General features: G+C 37.3%; 1 protein-coding gene across 5 annotated transcripts in view; it reads right to left on the bottom strand.

Moving 5' to 3' along the window:
- The window catches only part of ARIH1 (ariadne RBR E3 ubiquitin protein ligase 1), a 118,602-nt gene that overhangs the window by 3,500 nt on the left and 94,053 nt on the right, over positions 1–21,049 (bottom strand). For all 5 annotated transcript variants that reach the window (XM_036348310.1, XM_036348302.1, XM_036348292.1 and 2 more), the window contains 7 exons: positions 19,585–19,691; positions 16,896–16,938; positions 16,313–16,384; positions 12,524–12,654; positions 8,629–8,686; positions 2,668–2,928; positions 927–1,039 (listed from right to left, as the gene is read on the bottom strand). In XM_036348310.1, coding sequence (XP_036204203.1) covers positions 927–1,039; positions 2,668–2,928; positions 8,629–8,686; positions 12,524–12,654; positions 16,313–16,384; positions 16,896–16,938; positions 19,585–19,691 — 785 coding nt within the window. The remainder of the gene's footprint in view (positions 1–926; positions 1,040–2,667; positions 2,929–8,628; positions 8,687–12,523; positions 12,655–16,312; positions 16,385–16,895; positions 16,939–19,584; positions 19,692–21,049) is intronic.

Below are 21,049 nucleotides of genomic sequence, written 5' to 3'. Positions count from 1 at the left end.
TGTTAAAAATTCCTAAGGACATTATAAACCATCTGATTCAATCCTGTCATTCTACCTAGAAGTAACAGTTTCAGGAAAAAGTAATTTTAAGGGTTTTTTTTCCACACCTATAAAATCTTTGTTAACTGTGAAATTACCATAAACACAATGTAGTAGGCTAAAAATATTACTTAGGACTAAATCTCCAAATTCCCAAAGGGTTCTACTACTACTAAAAAGATACTGCTAGCCCTAGCTGGTTTGGCTCAGTGGATAGAGCATTGAGGGTCCCAGGTTTGATTCCAGTCAAGGGCACATGCCTGGGTTGCAGGCTTGATCCCCAGTGTGGGGCGTGCAGTAGGCAGCTGATCAATGATTCTCTCTCATCAATGATGTTTCTCTCTCTCTCCCCCTCTCCTTTCCTTTCTGAAATCGATAGTAATAAAAAAAGATATTGCTATCTGCCAGGAATCAACTTTGGCGTGGGGGTGGGGTGGGGGGAGGTGGGAAACTCCATGTAGAGAAAGCAAACATTTTATATTTTTAGCTTAAGAGTATCATATCATGAAATACCATCTACCCCTGGGACAAAGTAAATCTCTCCTTAGGGGGTAAAAAAATCTAATAAAAACTCTAAAGTAGTTCACTTGTCAGCAGCAGCCATGATCCTCAGGATCCCCAGGATATGACATGCTAATCTCACCACTCATCCTAATGGCCACTTGTCCCTTTCAAACTTTTCCTTGCAGGGCAGCAATAAAGTTGAAAGGAAGAAGCCAAATCTGCAATTTGTTGCCCAAAGGACAGAAGTAATCTATGAGAAACAACAGCAGTTCAATTACACTGGAAACTAAACCCTAGTTTCACTATCACCTAACTTCACCGTTAAGGCATACCAGACTACCAATGGCAGAATCTTTTGCTCAAAAACTATTAAAATATCTCACCTGTACTTATCTTGTACTTTCTGCTTTATATCCTGTAGAGAATCTTGGGAAATATCTCGTTCAAGGTAGCCTGAAAGCACCTCTGTGGCATTCTCTAGATCTGCTTGGTTATTCTGCAAGAGGAGGAAAGATATATAGTAAATTTTGGCTTCAAAAGAAAGCTGAAAATCAGAAACACCAGTCAGAAAGGATATATACACCCCTATGTTCACAGCACCACAATTTACCATAGCTAAGATTTGAAAACAGCCTAAGTGCCCGTCAGCAGATGAGTGGATTAAAAAACTGTGGGACATCTACACAATGGAATACTATGCTGCTGTAAAAGACAAAGAACTCTTACCATTCACAACAGCATGGATGGAGCTGGAGAACATTATGCTAAGTGAAATAAGCCAGTTGGAGAAAGATAAATATCACATGACCTCACTCATTTGTGGATTATAATGAACAGCATAAACTGATGAACAAAAATAGATCCAGAGATAGAGAATCGAACAGACTGTCAAACCTCAGAGGGAAAGCAGGAGAGGGTGAGGGTGGTGGTGATTATAAGAGACCAACCAAAGTACTTGTATGCATGCATATAAGCATAACCAATGGACACAGATACTACAGGGGTGAGGGTATGTGCTTGGGCGGGGGAGAGATCAATGTAGGAAACAGGAGACATATGTAATACTTTAAAGAATAAAGAATTAAAGGAAAATAAAGAAATAAAGAAAGAAAACTGAAAGATAAACCATCTCAGCTGCTTCCTTGCCTATTGACTGCTTTCAACACAGATTCCATAATTTTCACAAGTGATTTTAACTGCACCTGTAAAGGTCTTTATTGTTTTTACCTCTAACAATTTGTTCTATCTTTTCAAAGACAATTGGTTAAATGTTAAAATAACTAAAGATTTACCCATTACCTCTGAAAGAATATTAAGGATGATTTGAAATTACTTAAAAAAGTCTCTAGGAATCTTCCAGTTCTGAGAACTGCTATTTGCTAAAACTAAAAGGGAAACTTGAGGAATAAAAAGAAACCCATTCTCGCTTATGTCTGGCTGCACCTACTTCTTATAAGAGAATGCTGTATGGAAGATTAAAATCTTATTATCTCTTACTACTATGGCTAGTTCTATACATTTATCCATCTAAAGACTCATCTGCTAGTCAATGTTACTGTCTAGTCATCTATCAACACTAATGTTTCTTGCATCAATTTTAAATGAACATATCTTCTTGAAAATCTTTTACTGTTTAAAGCCTCCTTAGGTCATTACATAATCATCATATTAACTTCTAATACCACATATTAGTTTTGCCCGAAAAAAGACTTTTATTGAGAACTACGACATACCAGGTGCTATATAAGTAATCTACATGGGTTGTCTCACTTAAACCTTATATATAACATCTTAGAAAAGTATTCACTCCCTTTTAAAACAAATATAGAAGAGGTTAAGTAATCTGCTCCAAGTCAACAGAGCTAATAAGTAATGAAGTCAAGATTCAAGTTCAGGGCTGACTCCAGAGTCTGCACAATTAATAGCCAGGTGGCTAACACACATCAATTTGCATGTAGTTTAGGACAAGAAATTTAAATTTTTTTGTGCTTTCCCAATAAGTACATTTTTAATCTACACTTTTTGAGCAGATAGGAATCTTTAAAACTTTCTATATCTTTATCTATGAAAGGCCAAATAGTCCTATGACACAAGGTCCTTTTCTCACTCAGTAACTATTCTTACCTCAAAAATAATGGACTGGTTATTCTTTTTGAGGTAGAAAGCGAAGACGTAAGTGTACATGAGTGTGGCACGACACTGGCAGAGGACATCGACTGCCTTCTTCAGGAACTGCACCTCAATCCAGGACATGTTGTGCTGTTGCATCTCTTCCATTTTCTGCTTCACCTGAGCATACAGTTTGTGCTCAAAGCGTAGACTCTGCATGTGGTTCATATAGCGATTACAGTAGAACAGGTACCTCTGCAGAGCTGCCCTAGATCGCTGGCGCACAAGAAAAATTAAGGTTACATAATTATGACAAATGTATTATATATAAACAAAAGCTGATAATCACATTTGCTGATGAAAGTATAGGATTTTGGCTAAAATTAGGAAAACAGGCATTTACTGCTAGCTTTGCTCTGAATGTCTCATAGGTGTACTTTCTAATATGGCAGCCACTAGAAACATGTGACTATTTAAATTAAAATTAAAAATTCAGTTCTTTAGTACTCAATAGCCACACATGGTCAGTGGCTACTGGATTGGACAGTGTTAAGAAAGCACATTTTCGTCATTACAGAAAGTTCTATGGAATATCACCGTTTTACAGTGCAATAAAGCAAGAAACATCAATATTTTGAAGTAGAAAACAGAGAGGCATCCCTGGCCAAGTAGCTCAATTGGTAAGTGACATCCCTATCCGCAAAAGTTGCGGGTTCCATCTCTGATCAGAATCAACCAATGAATGCATAAATAAGTGGAACAACAAATTGATGTTTTTCTCTTTCTCCCTTCCCCTCTCTTTCTAATATCAATTTTTTTTTTTTTAATTAGAAAACAGAGAAGCAACCAGATACCTTATAGCTCCTGACATACTGTAAAACAGCTAAGAGTTTTAGGTCCTATCCAAACCACCTTCCTCCCCAAACTGAGATTGAATTCAAGTATCTGGAATTAACCATCACCTTCAGGAAGTACAGGGATATAAGAACCTATTAAATGACACGAGAGCTGCAATCAACACAATAGAGAATATGGAAAATTCTATAAAGCAAAATAACTTAGTTCCCCCTACCAATAATGGCAAGGAGAGAGAGAGAAAAAAAAAGAAAAAAAAGAAAAGGAAGGATTTAAAGATTAGAGGAGACTCAAGAGATAGCAATCAAATCCATTTTGTGGATTATGATTTGAAGCAAATATTTAAAAAATTTATGAGATAAATGGGGACATTTGAACACTGGAGAGTTGACGATATTAACAAAGTATTGCTTTCAAACTATATATAGTATAATTTAAACATAATATGTTATAGTCCTATCTAATAAAAGACAAAAAGGGTAATTGACCGTACCTTCGCTATGCTTCCCATTGGCTAATCAGGGCGATATGCAAATTAACCGCCAACTAAGATGGCGGCTGGCAGCCACGCAGCTGAAGCGAGCAGGAAGCCTGCTTGCTCCAGTGATGGAGGAAGCCAAGGTTCCCCACCTGCCGCGGCCCAGCTCTGAGCTCCGTAAGCAACAAAGTTTCAATTATAGAAGCTAAACAAACCCCAGATACCTGCTTTCAGCAGACCATGGCCTCAGAGCTGGGAGTGAGCAGGAGCTGGCTCTCAGCTCCAGTGACGGCAACAAAGTTTCAATTATAGAAGGTAAAAAAACCCCAGAATAAAAAAAAAAAAAAAAAAAGGAGAGGCTGGGAGCTTCAGTTGCCAGCCAGCCTGAAAATGGCCCTCAGCCCCTCACCCAGACTGGCCAGGCACCCCAGTGGGGACCCCCACCCTGAAGGGGGTGTGACCAGCTGCAAACAGCCATCAGCCCCTCACCCAGGCTGGCCAGGCACCCAAGCGGGACCCCCACCCTGATCCGGGACACCCTTCAGGGCAAACCAGCCGGCCCCCTCCCATCCACCAGGCCTCTATCCTATATAGTAAAAGGGTAATATGCAAACTGACCCTAACAGCAGAAAGACTGGGAATGACTGGTCACTATGACACACACTGACCACCAGGGGGCAGACGCTCAATGCAGGAGCTGCCCTCTGGTGGTCAGTGTGCTCCCACATGGGGGAGCTCTGCTCAGCCACAAGCCAGGCTGATGGCTGCCAGTACAGCGGTGGTGGTAGGAGCCTCTCCTGCCTCCTCAGCAGCGCTAAGGATGTCCAACTGCAGCTTAGGTCTGCTCCCTGCTGGCAAGTGGACATCCCCCGAGGGCTGCCGGGCTGCCAGAGGGATGTCTGATTGCCAGCTTAGGCCCAATTTCCTGGGGAGCAGGTCTAAGCCAGCAGGTGGTCATCCCCTGAAGGGTCCCAGACTGCGAGAGGGCACAAGCCGGGCTGAGGTATCCCCCCCCCCCCGCCCCGCAGTGCACAAATTTTTGTGCACCGGGCCTCTAGTATATAATAACTATATATACAAACAATATTGGTATTGCAGTTACAGTAAAAAAAAAATTAAATCAGATGAAGTATTACCAAAGAAACAATGTAATATCTGGTCTAGATTTGCTTTATATTATTTATCACACTGCAAAAATAATTTACATAGGACTCTTCCATTACACTGTACTTCTCCAGAGGAGCCAGAATTTTTAAAAGTAATCTTAGCGTGGCTCAGTGGTTGAGCATTGAACTATGAACCAGGTCATAGTTTGATTCAAATTCAGGGCACATGCCTGGGTTGCAGGCTCGATCCCCCACCCCGGGATTGGGAGGGCATTTAGGAGGCAGCCGATCAATGATTCTCTCTCATCATTGATGTTTCTATCTCTCCTTCTCCTTTCCTCTTTAAAATCAATAAAAATATATTTTAAAATAAATAAAATAAAAATAATCTTATTATGTGTACCTAATATGTAGAAAATGATTATAATAAATGCTTATTAAATGCTACCACTATGAAAGGGTTTCTTACCAGATACATATTTCTTTTCTTTTACCATCACCTTCTCTCTCTTCCTCTCCTCATGCCTTAAAGCTAATTAACAGCACAGACACTACTAACATGATCTAGTATCATACAACACTGAAACATCTCAAAAAAATCTATACAAGCCATGTTACTTCAAGAGTCAGGTAGGTATCAAAAATCAATGCTTACACACTGGAAAATTATGCCAATTACATCCAATCATTATTAAAAGTATTGTTATTATTTATCTTAATAATATAAAAATTACAGCAACTATATGTAAAAATATATACGTGAAAAATAATTTGGCTGGCATTTTATCTCCCCCAAAGCACTAATATTTTCAAGCCTGTCAAATTCCCAAGATGAAACAGAAAACCTAAATTGCCATATTAAAATGTATAGGACTTGACTTAATATGACCAACAATTCTAAAACAGCTTATTAATACAGGTCTAAAATTTAACATGAAAGAAAATCCATACCATCACTGCAAATAAAACCAACTTAAAAAAATATATGCATATTTTTTTTGATTTCAGAGAGAAAGAGAGAGGGAGACAGAAACATCAATGATGAGAGAGAATCATTGATCAGCTGCCTCCTGCACACCCTACAATGCCGCAACCTGGGCATGTGCCCTGACAAGGTATCGTACCATAACCTCCTGGTTCATAGGTCGATGTTCAACCACTGAGCCATGTTGACCAGGCAATAAAACCAACTTTTAAATCAAACAACAGACTCTAGACTGAGAAAACCAATCAGCGACATGAAAATACTTGGGAAAACAAACAAGAAAATCTGAATGCTTAGACCAGGGGCAGGCAAACTCTGTCCTGCAAGACATATCCAGTTGCTATTTTTTTTTTTTTTGTAGGTAAATATATTTTTATTTTTTTACTTTTCAATTACAAGTCACATTCAACATTGTATTAGTTTCAGGTATATAGCATAGTGTTAGATATTTATATAACTTATGAAGTGATCTCCTGGATAAGCCTAGTATCCACTTGCCACCATACATAGGTATTACAATATTGTTGACTATATCCTCTGTACTATAATTTACAACCCTGTGACTCTTTTGTAACTATCAATCTTTACTTTTTAATCCCTTAACAATTTCTTGAAAGAAATGAAGCAACAGTACTTCAGGAATTTTCTAGAATGTTTACCCTTTGTTGGGGTCCAACCCCAGCAGGTGCAGGGATCCCCAAAGGTGTGGACAGAGTCAGTGAAGAAGGAATGACACGGAGACAGCGTTCAGTTGATCAGTAGCCTAGCCAGGATCTCTAGCCAGGATCTCCAGCCAAGTTCTGTCTCTGCTATCTTTGTAAATGAAGTTAAATCTGTGTTCCTGAGACACTTTAAGTTTTTGTCACACACAAAAAATCCTATTTTCTCTATAGTTTTCCTGTACTATTCTATTATGGAATTTGAGAATAACAATTGGCTTAAATTATGAGCTCTTTGTTCTTAATTTTTGATTTACTGATTCACAATACACTTATTCAAATGTAATAAACTATTCAAAACCAGCCACATATAGTAATCTATCAACAGTAAAAATTTTCCCCCCAATTTTTAGAGAGAAGAAGGGAGAGAGAGAGAAAAACATCAATGTGAGAGGGAAATATTGATCAGTTGCCTCCTACATGCCCCCTACTTGGGGACTGAGCCAGCAATCCAGGCATGTGCCATGACTGGGAATCAGACTGGCAACCTTTTGGTACACTGGACAACGCCCAACCAACTGAGCCACACCGGCCAGAGCTATCAACAGTAAATTAATTTTAGCAAACAACATCTTTCAATTAATTTTAACTTGAGCTTCACTGATTTTGGAGTTCTCTTGGATTGGCTGTATAGTTGTATAAAAACATAAGGGTTTACAGCTGGTTTTATGTTTAAACATTATTTAAGTAAAATTATAATGAATATAATCTAAATCAATATTGAAATTTGTAGGTTTTTTCCCCTTTAAAAGGACCACAAATATTGTGAAAGTCTATGAACCACTACTTACCATTTATAAATACAAAGTAGAATTTTCCAGTATCAAAAAACAAAAAGAAGACATAGAAGTTTCACTTCTAATAATATGACAGATTAGGTTACACACACACACACACACACACACACACACACACACACATTTCTGTATTTATGGTTAATTGTAAATAAATTTTAAAAGAATGTTTAAAAAGTAAAACAAGAGCCTGGCCTGTGTGGCTAAGTGGTTGAGCTTCGCTTTATGAACCAGGAGGTCGGGGTTCTAGGTCAGGGCACAAGCCCGAGATAGAGGGGGCATGCAGGAGGCAGCAGATCAATGATTTTCTCTCATTATTCATGTTTCTATCTCTCCTCTTCCCTTCCTCTCTGAAATCAATAAAAATATATTTTTAAAAAGTGAAAGAAGAAGCAACAGGTCATGTTTTGGATTATATCCTTGCAAGGAAAACCATCTGGAAATATTTTGGGGACAACTGGGGAATTTCAATATGGGATGGATGGCATGTAAGGAATTCCAGGAAGTCTACAATTATGATAGAATTACAGGCTGAAAGAAACTCAAAGTGTTGTTGGATCTAAATCTACACCTAAAATGTTTAAATCCCTTCTATAATAGTGGTTGTGTCCCCCATCCTGTGATAAGTAATTCCCCATCTCCTGAGGCAATCCATTCCAAAAGAGCTTCTTAATGAACAATGAAGTTAAAAAAAAAAATAAAAAGAATTAAAAATAAGTGAGACTGCATATAAATAGCAGTAGACTATTGAACAATTACTGTTCTCTAGTCTCCTTGTTGGGGAGGGAAAATCTTGACACCATGACTACTGAAACCTGGAATGTCTAGACTGAAAGAAAGCAGGCACACCTATAAATAGAAATGCTCCTGATATGCATTTTGGATAAGATTCCCTTTCTAAATGTACATAGATACCCAGTATTTACTGGAGTATATTCCCATGAATCTTTCAAAATTGAAAACTGCTGCTAATTTATTCCTTAATAAACATACAATGCACATCCTATTCAACTGTTACCCCAAAATAAAGTGTACTTACCTCCTGTGCGTCTCTTGCTGCCTTTGCGTCATCCTCATTATAGCGGTTACAGTTGTACCTTAAAGTAAGAAGATTCCATAAATAAAAAAGGGAACAGAATTGTAGCCTGGATTTAGAGATTATTTAGAACCAATATTCTGTTTTATACAGGTACAGATAAACTGAGGTGCTAAAATACCCAGGGTTCTATCATTATAATGATAGTTACTACACTGAAAGGCGCTCAGTGTTAAATCTAATCCACACCTAGTGCTTGAATCCTCCTGTAATAGAATATCAGTCCTCTGTCTAGTAATAGGGAATTTCCCACGTTCTGAGGTAGTCCATTCCAAATCAGCTCACCTATAATCATTAGAAAACACTGCCATTCTATAACTTCCATTTACTGACTAAAATTTGACTTCTAACTCAATTTTTGAAGAAAGAAATCATCTCATCTCCTAGGCTGACTATTATTTAGGCCAAATATTCCCAATTTTTCCAGAGTTACTCACCTTCTTCTCTTCTCTTTTATAGACCAATAGTTGATGGACTACAACAGTAATAGATGCTGTTGCTATTTGCTGTACGTGATGTATATGCTATTACAATTTATAAGTGTCACTGAAAACTGAATGATATACAAAGTGAGGAACTGGGGGAAAGAAAAGTCAGTGGAGATGAATAAGGTGGGCACTTCCCTTGTCCTGCTTACTCTCTACCTCTTCTTTTATGGGAGCCTATTTATGAAAGCAGCTGGTATTTATTGAGTGCTTGCAATATACAATACACTTACTAAGAACTTTAAATGTACTATCACATTTAATCCCCTCAACCATCTTATAAAATGTGTATTATTATTATCCTCACTGAGTAGATGAAGAACTAGGTTTTGAGAAGATAGGTAACATACTCTAAGTTGCAAAACTAGTTTCAGAGCTGGGAATTAAACTCATGCTTTGTATGCCAACTGAGGCCCATGCTCTTTACAAGTGAGTACATTGTTCATATGTTGTTGTCATGTCTCCAGAAACTTTTAACAGTGATCTTTGTAAAACTAAAGAATACCTTGTTAAACTAGATCATTATTCTAGCTTGTCAAGTTCTTCAGGATTCTGATGACCTATATATTTAATATCTCTCTTTGATGTTACCCTAAAATGTAAGATTAGTTTAAGAGAATGTCATCAATGAAACTGATCAGAAAAGCAGTATACAGTTTATGTAGAGAAAAAAAACCCACAAAACAAAACAGATGAGGACAAAGCCTTTCAGCAACACAATAAAGCATTCCATTAGGCTTAGAAAGGCACAAATCCATTATCTATACTCCAAGAAATCATTCAATTAAACCCAAATATCCCTCCTTCTCTATATTCACAGCCCAGGCCATAAACTTCTCAGTTTACAATGAAATATCTTACTGAGATCTGTAGAAAACATTCCCTAATCCATCATCCTAATAATACCATTGGATTCTGGGATTTAACAGAAGAGAAAAATTAAAGTTATGTGGCTCATATGTAGTTTGTGGAATCAAAAAATTTGGAAACTTGAATTACATTTTCTCTGCTTCCAGTCTTTGGTATCTCTCTATTTTCCAAAATTACTCAGACCAACAATGACTCACTGAGTTCATCTTCAAGGTTTTAAAATAACCCAGACCAAAATTTACCTAGGTCAGGAGATTTATTAATTTTCCCCTAGCTTGGGTTATAATCTTCTCTTACCAATAATTACTCTACTCAATTTAGTCCAAAGATCACCCCTGCTTGCCCTCTACTGGTCAAATATTAACACATCTTCTTCTTAGAATCTGATAATCCTTAAAATTTTTCCTTTTTTTTTTTTTTTTTAGATATTTATAAGCCTCAATTCATTCTGGTCTTTAATCTGCCAACATTACTAAGGATTTTAAAGCAGAAAAGCAAATAGGAATCATCTACACTTCTAACTTAGAAAACTGATAGTGCTCTTGGAATACTATTTTGAAGATTCTGAGGCATTTTCAGATTCAAACAAGAAAGCAGAGCATGAATCATTTGTAATCCTAGCCACGGGAAAAGGCATTGTCTTAAGTTCAGATCTTTCTCACCTGGACTTGAACCTATAACTTATTCCCCTCCCATCCACCCTCTACAAAGCAGCCACAATCATGAGACAATGTATGTAAGAGAGCCTTCTCATCTAAATAAAAGATCTGATCATGTCACGCCCTTAAAATCCTTCTGATACTGTCCAAACTACATTTCTGACTGATCCAGGCCATTCTTTATTCTTTGGTATCCATTTGTTTTGTACCTTTTTTAGTTTTCAATACAGCTCATTTAAAATTTAAGTTGTGATCAGAGATTACCTTACACACAAAAATACATCTCTTTAATAACTCTTTTTCCACATTCCCTCTCCCCTTCACTAGGCTTTTAAAAATATACTAAATTAGTTTCTGAACATTCTAATCCTAGTTTGCCTTCTTAAAATCCAGAGTACCTGTCTGGCGAAAACCCAAACAACCTTTCATGGCTCTGACGGTAGCAAAATCACTTTCTTTACTTCCAACTAATTTTTAACGGCTTGGAATTAATTTCAGACAAGTAATCCCTCATACTGTTCCTCTAGCTAATGAAACTAATGAAAGTTCCAATAAAATGAAAAGAGAAGACTTGCCTTTGCCTGAAGTTCATATCTTTGTCATCTGGACTTGAACCTACAATTTATTCCCATCCACCCTCTATAAAGCAGCCACAATCATGAGACAATGTAAGAAAGAACGTAACAGAGAGCCTTCTCATCTAAATAACAGACCCGATCATGTCACACCCCTAAAATCCTTCTGATAGTGTCCAAACTACTTTAGGTCCCAGTCTATGTTCTCTTTTCCTATTCCCCACAACTTATGAGGGGCCACAAACTCAAGGCCAATAGGGGGTAGGCAGGTAACTCAAATCAATGAAACAGGTCATTTGAATATTGTAACACTCAAATATTTTCACTTTTACCAAGAGATGTATTAACTCCTATTTTTCTCAAAATTGAAGGCATTTTCAGTCTAACTTGCATTTCTCCAAATGAATAAGAAATATGCATGGGCCCTAGCTGGCTTGGCTCAGTGGATAGAGCGTCAGCCTGTGGACTCGATCCCCAGTAGGGGGCGTGTAGGAGGCAGTCGATAAATGATTCACATCACTGATGTTCCTCTCTCTCTTCCCCTCTCCCTTCCTCTCTCATATCAATAAAAATATATTTAAAAAATTAATATGCATGGAGCAGGTATATATTTCTACTGAAATGAGATTGTGCCATCATGATAAATGCAAATGGCATTAAGCTTCAGTTTTGGGGCAACAAAACTGAAAAGGAAAGGCTAGCCACCAATTCCAGGTGATTGCTGCCAAGCAGAAATGCAGGTCTGTGCCTATGTTTCAAAAAGAAGCTAAAAATCTGAAATGCATTGGGTAATTTTCCAAATTTGGGACAAACTTTTTGAGAGGGTAAGTAAAGCACACCTGCATGCTGGGTTTTGCCATCAGTCTCTTAGTTTTCTTCAACTGTTGTCTAGAGAGAGACATATCAGACAATGCAACTGTTCTCTGAATAAATTATGCATGTTCACATCATTCTACCTTTGTTCATGCTGTTCCTTTGCCCTGAATATTTTCCTAACACTATTTCAACCAAATGAACTTAGTCCTCCTTAAAATTAATCTCAATTATTACCTCTTCTGTGAAATATGCCTAATTAATTCCTCTCTCTGGATATCTTGAATATACTTCTAACACTAATCACATACTGTATTCATTTAGCTAGCTCCCAAGTTAGATAGTAATTTCCATGAGGTAGAAACCTTATTCATAATATGCAGCATTTATCACATACTTATGTGAACATATCCTTCCCTTCATTTCCCCAACCTACCAGGCAGATCCATGTGGTTCCCAAGGGCCAAGACACACCCAGCAAAACTCTGCTTTACAGTTCTGGTTACGACAGACCATGTGATTACAACCGCCATCCTTCTCAATTGTGACATGGCATTTGGGACATTCCTATGAAGAGAAACTATAAAGTTGGTGTCAATGCTACACTAGGTTGTATTACTACCACTGAGAAGCAGCCCGTTCTAGATTTGGTTTATTTTTGATATCACATTTACTGTGATTAATACATGTAAAGCACTTAGAACAGCGTGGAATAATAAACACTACTGAAAATGAGCTGTTATCATTATTACTGGCTGTTAAGATGCAAAAGAATTTAAGGATTTTAGTGGGGTTGGCGGACAAAAATATTTTTAAAGTTCTTTTAGCCATAGACAATAATAATAGTTTTATGGAAGATAAAAGTTGTTTATGTAAACATAGTTCTCTCTCTGGTATCATCTAAAAATAATGATTGAGTACTTCTTGTATCTCACATTGTTCTCAGTGTTTTATATGCATTAATTTATAATCCTTATAGTAGTGCTATTCTTATTTCCATTTTTCAGATGAATAAACTAAGGGAGAGAAAACAAAGAAACTAGACCAAGGTCACAAAGGTAGCAAATGATAAGAGTAAGGATTCACACTCAAGCAATTTGGTCTCAATAGTCAGGCAGGTGGAACTGGTAAATTCTTTTTGTGGCTACTGAGGTTCCCTACTTTCTTCTGCCAAATATGCTTGCTTTAAATTCTTCTCATTGTGGTCCATTTACAAATGCACTACAGAGGTCATGACTTTTCCTCCTTGAGTCTGTATCATGTTCTTCTTTGTTAGTGAGCTAAAGTTATTAACCTGCAGGCCTACTGTTTTTCTCTTTTAAAAAAATCTAGACAAATCAAACACCCAGAATTTAAAAGAAAATAAGATATAAAGCTTGTATTTTTGCTGTATTTATTTGTTTGATGTCCATAACTACCACAAGGGGGAAGTAGTACTCATTATATTATTTATACAATTCAGCCTTTGTGAAACAGACTATGCCCATAAACTACAGTTATTTGAAATATTTCAATATGGCAATTTTTAATCATACATTTAAACCAGTTAACTACCATGCATCCAAAATGGAAACCATCCCCACATGCCACGATATTTTGAATTTAATTTTAAAAAATCAATTTATAATGAATATTATAAAAACAAATATATTACTCACAATTCGGGTGTTCCTGAATATTTTTAGCTGAAAATTTTCGCGAAAAATGATTTTAAAATTGGTCAGGGCTGCCACTTAGGGAAAACATTTTTTTTTATAGATGCACGTGGTGTGTGGGGAAGGTCCACTGCTTGCGTCTACAGATGCTTATGGTGTACAATGTGTTAAATTAAATTTTTGAAATCACACACATAAGAAATTTTATATTTTCTCAAAGAAGCAAGTTCTAGGCCTAAAATATGTCTCTCTCTAATATCTTTGTTATAATTAACCAAATAGTATGAAGTTCTCAATATGTTAGGATACCATCATCAATCTGCATATCTGTTTAAAGAGCTGATAATAAATAAAAGTTTCTGAAACTTCTCAAGAAAAAAAACCTCTTCACTTTCACCTCAAAACTACCAAGTCAAGCCCAGTGCAGCTCAGTGGTTGAGCATCAACCTATGAACCAGGAAGTTACGGTTCCATTCCAGATGAGGGCACATGCCTGGGTTTTGGGCTTGATACTTAGGAGGGGGGCGTGCAGAAGGCAGCTGATCAATGATTCTCTCTCATCACTGATGTTTTTATCTCGTTCTCCCTCTTCATTTCTCTTAGAAATCAATAAAAATATATTAAAAAACAAACGAAAACCTACCAAGTAGGTAACTTTCTTATTACAAACTAGAGGCCCGGTGCAAAAATTCATGCACTCAGGGGTGTGTGTGGGTCCCCCTCAGCCCGGCCTGCACCCTCTCCCAGTCCGGGAGCTCTCAGACATCCTTAGTGCTGCCACGGAGGCAGGAGAGGCTGAGTGGCACTCCCCCTTGTGGGAGCGCACTGACCACCAGGGGGCAGCTCCTGTGTTGAGTGTCTGTCCCCTAGTGGTCAGTGCATGTCATAGTGACCTGTCATTCTGCCGTTTGGTCGATTTGCATATTAGCCTTTTATTATATAGGATTACTATTCTTCCTCAATAATCTATCTTCTAATCAGTCAAACATATTCAAACATATAATCCCTCCTTTAAACATTTTGGGGGTTTAGAATATTTGTGATTTCTCTAGATGGTGAAAGTGGGTGAGAGTTTAAGCAAACTATTTAATGAAAATATAGCTGCCCTATTCCAAACACTAGTTTTACAGACAATATTTAAGGATTCTGGGGCTTTAATGAACATATCTGGTGGAGAAATCCTCAATTTTCAAAAAATGAGGCAAGCTAGGAAATTTTTTAAAATAACAAAAGTAACCATACTTCCTGACACTAGAGTAAGGTTTTTAGCAATGCACTCATGAAAACCATTATACTTATCATGATGGTTAGCACAAAAATATTTCAACCATACTGTCCTCAAAGATGTGGGCACTGTACCGTGTGAAAGAACTTAGTTTCACTGCTAATGCTTTCTGAGAGACAGAAATAAATATGCATTTTTAATTTTGGGGGGTAGAGCAGGGTACTAATGTTATAAAATCATGTGTTAGCCTTCATCATTTAAGCATTCCTTACTCTTATTGTCGTGTGATTGGATGATGAAACTGTACAAAGCTATAACTAACACAGGCTAAACAACTCAGTATTATTTAAAGCAGTGGTCACCAACCTTTCGGACCTCACGGACCACCAGTAGTCCGCGGACCACCGATTGGCGACCACTGATTTAAAGCATCATCTTCACATTTGAAAGGCAATTCTAAAAAAGAATAGCCCATTAATAAACCTTATCATTCATCACCCAAGTCACTTCCTGTTTGGATGGGATATAAGATTGAATTTTTTTCTATTCAGAGATTGGCTGGTACACAGTTGGGGTTCAAATGCTTGTTCATTACTTAGCGCTAGGAAACAAGGGTGTTCAAGATTACTTTTATTTGTGATTTTTGTCTAGAAGTGGTTCAGGGTTATAAAAAGACTGAATTTTGAAACTAGTATCCTGAGCAATGCACTTAAAAATAAAACAACACACACACACACACATATACAAATCAAGGGATACCCATATTACACCTAAACTTGTATTTCTTAAGAGTCCGGTCTTGTAATAAATCATATTATATAAGTTTAACGTGTTAAAAATGTTACATAATAAAAAGTTATCCAGTTACTCTGAATGCTGTTCTTAAAAAAAAAAAAAATAATCCCTTAAGTTAAACCCTCGGGATTTTTAAAGGCAGAAATGCAAATTAGCCTAATAAAACCAAGCTAGGTGGAGTAAACTCTACAATACATTTGTATACTAAAAGGAAGCCAAGAACAATATGAAAAAGCATTATAGAAATGTCAGGGTAGAAAAATTATCAGCCCTTTCTTCTATAGGAAACTAATGTTTTTCCAATAAAAGAAAAAATTTAAAGTGGAGTCCGGTGCATATTACACTATAGCATTCAATACAATAAACTCAAAACTAAAATAAAGAAAAAATTAATAGGCAATCATTCTAGATAAAGCAAAAACAAAAAACCTTAATCGAGAAAAAGATAAAACAAGGCCCTTAACCAGGTAAACTTGCTGTTTTTTGCTAATGCTGATGCACCTGTCCTTATCAGTTCATTACCACAAGTTTACTGAAGGAAAATACCAACCTTTGTGTTGGCTGCAATCCAATTAGAGGTTTCACTGTCATCATCACACTTTTTAATCCACTTCTTCAACCACTGTTGGGGGAAAAAACACACAACAACAACTATTAGGTTACAACAAAAGACTTAAGAGTAAAAATAGTAAATTGCTTCAACACAAATTCAGTTAAACTTAAATATAAAACCCAAAGGACAAGATTACTACTGGGTTTACTTCCTTTTAAATCAAGGAAATCCTACAGTTTTTATATCAAGTATATAAAAATTGAACCAAAGGAGGACTTTCTCTGGCTGAATAGAATGGAGAGTTTGATTAGAATTTCAGCTCCAAGGTGTGCCATTCCCCTTAGCCAAATACAAAGCCTACTGAGGAAGGTGCCTTAACTATCATTATCCTGATAATATCAGGAGTTGACTTATTCCTAAGGAACACTCTGAATGCTTGTAATGATCACCTGAAATAAAAAGGGCAAAATAAAATCTTTTATCTATTACTGGATAAATAACAAAATTGTGGGCTGTAGTTTTCAATAAACAAGTCTTAAAAGTGCTCTATGTTATTTAAAAATGAAAATGCCAAACTTACCTTACATTTAACAGGATCATGCCAATTTTCTCCACAGTTAAAACTGTTAAGTGACATAAGAGTTAAAAGAATTAAGTCCCACCTACTGTCAAGTATGTAAGCAAACAAAACACTTCATGCCCTAAAGTTCCTCAATATTTTTACCAGTTTCCAGTGACTGGTAAATAGAAAGGCAGGAACCATGTCTATTTTATTCTAAATAAATTATTTAGAATCTAGTATTAGGATCAGAGTGTTGTGTGTATATAAGCATGAAGACATGCTTAGATGATAGTTTCATAACAAATCACTATCTAAACAGCTATGAAAATGTTAAAAAAATCAGATTATTTGAATTTTTCTGATAGTTTTTAAGATGGATCCTTGGTACAGTCATTCTCTAATTGAAGCCAAATTGAAATAATTTTCATTAATTTCAACCTAAATGTCAACCATGCTTCAATAGCATATATTGTCTTATTTAACACCCCAAATAAAGAATAAAAGTCTGGCTTTGTAGGGGAATATGTAACTTAGTACTAATGCACTGTAAGCAATATATAGGAAGCAAACAGGCCACTGTTTGCATGATCCAAATGAACATCAGTCCAGTAGAGATAAATTGTACCAAATAAGGTGTAAAATAAAAGAGTGTGACTAAATATTCTCTAAGAATATACTAATTATTAATGCCTTTTGTTTTCTAGGCAAATGGTATATACATTTGGAAAAAAGTATAAATTAACAATAAACACAAATTTTATGAAAATATAACCAGGGAATGGCTGATAAATTAGCTAATAAAGTAATTTAGGGAAGCCAAAAATCCTTTGCAAATAAGAGAAACAAAGTGCTATTCATTTAACTGAAGTTAAGATAATGGTTATATCTAGAAAAGAAGATGAGGAATGGGACGGAGAAGGGAACCAAAGGGGTTCAAATGTGTCTGTCATATTTTCTTTGTTTCTTTTTTCTTTTTTAAAAAATATTTTATTGATTTTTTACAGAGAGGAAGGGAGAGAGATAGAGAGTTAGAAACATCGATCAGCTGCCCCCTTCACACCCCCCACTGGGGATGTGCCTGCAACCAAGGCACATGCCCTTGACCGGAATCGAACCTGGGACCCTCCAGTCCGCAGGCTGACGCTCCATCCACCGAGCCAAACCGGCCAGGGCATATTTTATTTCTTATTAAAAACAAAATACTGATTTTGATTAAGCTGGGTTGTAGCTACATAAGTATTCATTGCTCTTATTCTCTATACTTTAGTCTGTATTCAAGATATGTCACACTAAAATATATATTTGAAAGTAGGTATGGAATCAGAATCCACCCCATCTACCTGGTAAACTATAAACAATCTATCTATCATCTATCTATCTATCTATCTATCTATCTATCTATCTATCTATCTATCTATCTATCATCTATAAAAAGAAGTAATATGCAAATGAGGTCAGGACTCTGTAATGGACACGACCAGCTCAGGAAGAGGGGCTGGGGCAGCGCTGAGCCAGAGAGAACAACACACAGTCGCGGCCCTGAGTCTGAGATCAACACAGAGGGGCGCCTGCTCCGAGCCTCCGACATGACTGGGGGCAGGCTCCCAGTGGACACACACACACACACACACACACACACACAGCGCCTGCTCCGAGCCTCCGCCGCCAGACTGCGGCTTAGGCCCGCTCCCCATAGGTGGGCCATCCCCTGAGGGCTCCCAGACTGTGAGAGGGTTCAGGCTGGGCTGAGGGACCCCCACCCCTTAGTACACAAATTTTATGCACGGGCCTTTAGTAATATATACCTAATAATTACCGAAACAGCATATATTTTACACCTATTTAATGCCTGTAAGTTTACCTGCTATTTTTGGAAATATTTAATATTAGTGATGTATAAGTAATTCTATAGATATTTGGACAAAAAAAAAAAAGAAAAATGAAAAAAAAGAATGGTCTGCAACACCAATAAAGTATCTATTTTCTAGGTCTAGAGTCCCTTGACTTCTCATTCCTAACAGATCCACAAAGGAATGGAAGGTCATCTTAGTTCCCTAATATGTGGTATAACTGTAAATTCCCTGGTAAGTTGAATCTAGAATTCAAAGGCTGAAGGGTATGCAATAGAACTCCAAGAACCCAGGTTATGAAGAAAGCTGGGGCCAGAGGAGCCATAGGAAAACTCTTAGTTAAAAAGCACATCTAATCAACCATGTTCTACCTTTCCAAATTTACCTGAACATTTTCTTCTTAGGAGTAATTAAACTTGTCAGAGCAAAGGAGATTTTTTAAAAAGTCCAGACTGTGTATTTTATTCCTAAGAGAGAACTTTAAAACAGCAAGAGCCATAAAGGAACCAAACATAATTTGACCAAATAAGCAATCAGAAATTAGAATAACTGAATTCTTGTCCCAGGTCTATAAGCTTGCTCCCATTTAAGTACCATTGGAACACACAAGAAAATGAGATTACAACTGCAGTTTACTATCAGAAAATATGTATAAAACTTAGATCAATAAGGAAATAGGGAAGTTATCTAGGAGTGACTTTTAAATCTAATTGTTATTTAAAAGAAATACACACTATTTTAAACCAATAATACCTACTTTCCTCCTTCCTCAGGTAAAATTTTATTCTCTATTTTACAACTAAGAATAAATAGAAAAGCTATGTGCACTATTCCAATTTAAGAAATCACTTGCTTACCAAAACTGGCGCCCACATTTACAGCGAACAGGCTTAGCATCAGGATATTGGACTTTAACAACATGGTGGCAATCTGGGGCAGGACACCACTTTAACAGTCTATTGCACTGAAACACAAGTTAGAAAATAAAAAATGACAAATTAAATTCTGATGCAAGATTTGCCAGCACACCAAACAATTATTTGTATTAGCTCCCTAGCATAAGGGACAAAGAGGCTGATGGTGACATAAGCACATAAAAACCTGCCACCAATACTCAGTCTTCTACAGCAATGCTTTTTGGATGCACTGTTTTTCTTTTTTTTTTACTTACTAGATTACCAGTTTATTATAAAAGTATACAACTTAGTGAGGAAAGAATCTACACAAATAAAAGGGAAAATTGCGAAACAGCAATTTGGCTATCAATCCCCAGAAGGAAAGTAGGGGAGGGCAGGGGTAAGGGGAAGAGATCAACCGAAGGACTTGTATACATGTATATAAGCCAAACCAATGGACATGGACAACAGGGGGATGGGATCGTGAGTGTGCGGGGCGGGGCGGGGGGGGGGGGGGGGGGGGAGAAGGTTGGGGGTTAATGGGGGGGATGAGGACACATTTGTAATACCTTAACTAATAATAATAAATTTAAAAAAGGAAAATTGCAAATTGACCATCCCTCCGCTATGCCCACCAGCCAATCAGGGTGAGTATGCAAATTAACCCAACAAAGATGGCGGTTAATTTGCATACGCAGGCGCAGCGGGCGACTGAAGACTGAAGAGGCTTGGCTTCTCTGCTGTGGCTGCAGAGGAGAAGCCAAGCCTCGCTACGGCCAGAGCGGAGAAGCCAAGCCTCGCATTTGCTGGACCAAAGGCCTGGGTTCTGGGTGCCGGAGGAAAATGGTGCTAACAGCCAGGGAAAGGAAGGCCTATTGCGCAAATCTTCTAGGCCTCTAGTTTTATTATAAAAGCTGAAGATCTATGAAGAGATATCTACTTATTGATTTGTCACAATCCTGAGATAAATGTCACATGATCTCACTCATTTGTGGAATACAATGAACAACATAAACTGATGAAAAACATAGATCCAGAGACATAGAAGCATTGAACAGACTGTCCAACCTATGAAGAAAGGAGGGGGGTGAGGGGTAAGAGATAGATCAAAGGACTTGTATGCAAGCATATGAGCATAACTGAAAGACACAGACAGTAGGGGGGGTGAGGGCATGTGCTGGGGGGTGGGAGTGGCCCGGGAGAGGTCAATGGGGTAGGAAAAGGAGATTGATGTAATATTTTAAACAATAAAGAATTTAAATTAAAAAAAAACAAACACCTATATGCATATATGTGTAACCCACGGACACAGACAATAGCATGGTGAAGGCCTGGGGTGGGGCAGGATTTGGGTAGAGGGGGGCAATGGAGGAGACATCTATAATACTCTCAACAATCAAGATTTTTAAAAAAATTAATATTTCTA

Source organism: Myotis myotis, unplaced genomic scaffold (genome assembly GCF_014108235.1).
Source record: "Myotis myotis isolate mMyoMyo1 unplaced genomic scaffold, mMyoMyo1.p scaffold_m19_p_1, whole genome shotgun sequence".
Lineage (NCBI taxonomy): Eukaryota > Metazoa > Chordata > Mammalia > Chiroptera > Vespertilionidae > Myotis > Myotis myotis.
Note: the sequence above shows the minus strand (reverse complement) of the source record. Positions and strands in the feature narration are given on the sequence as shown.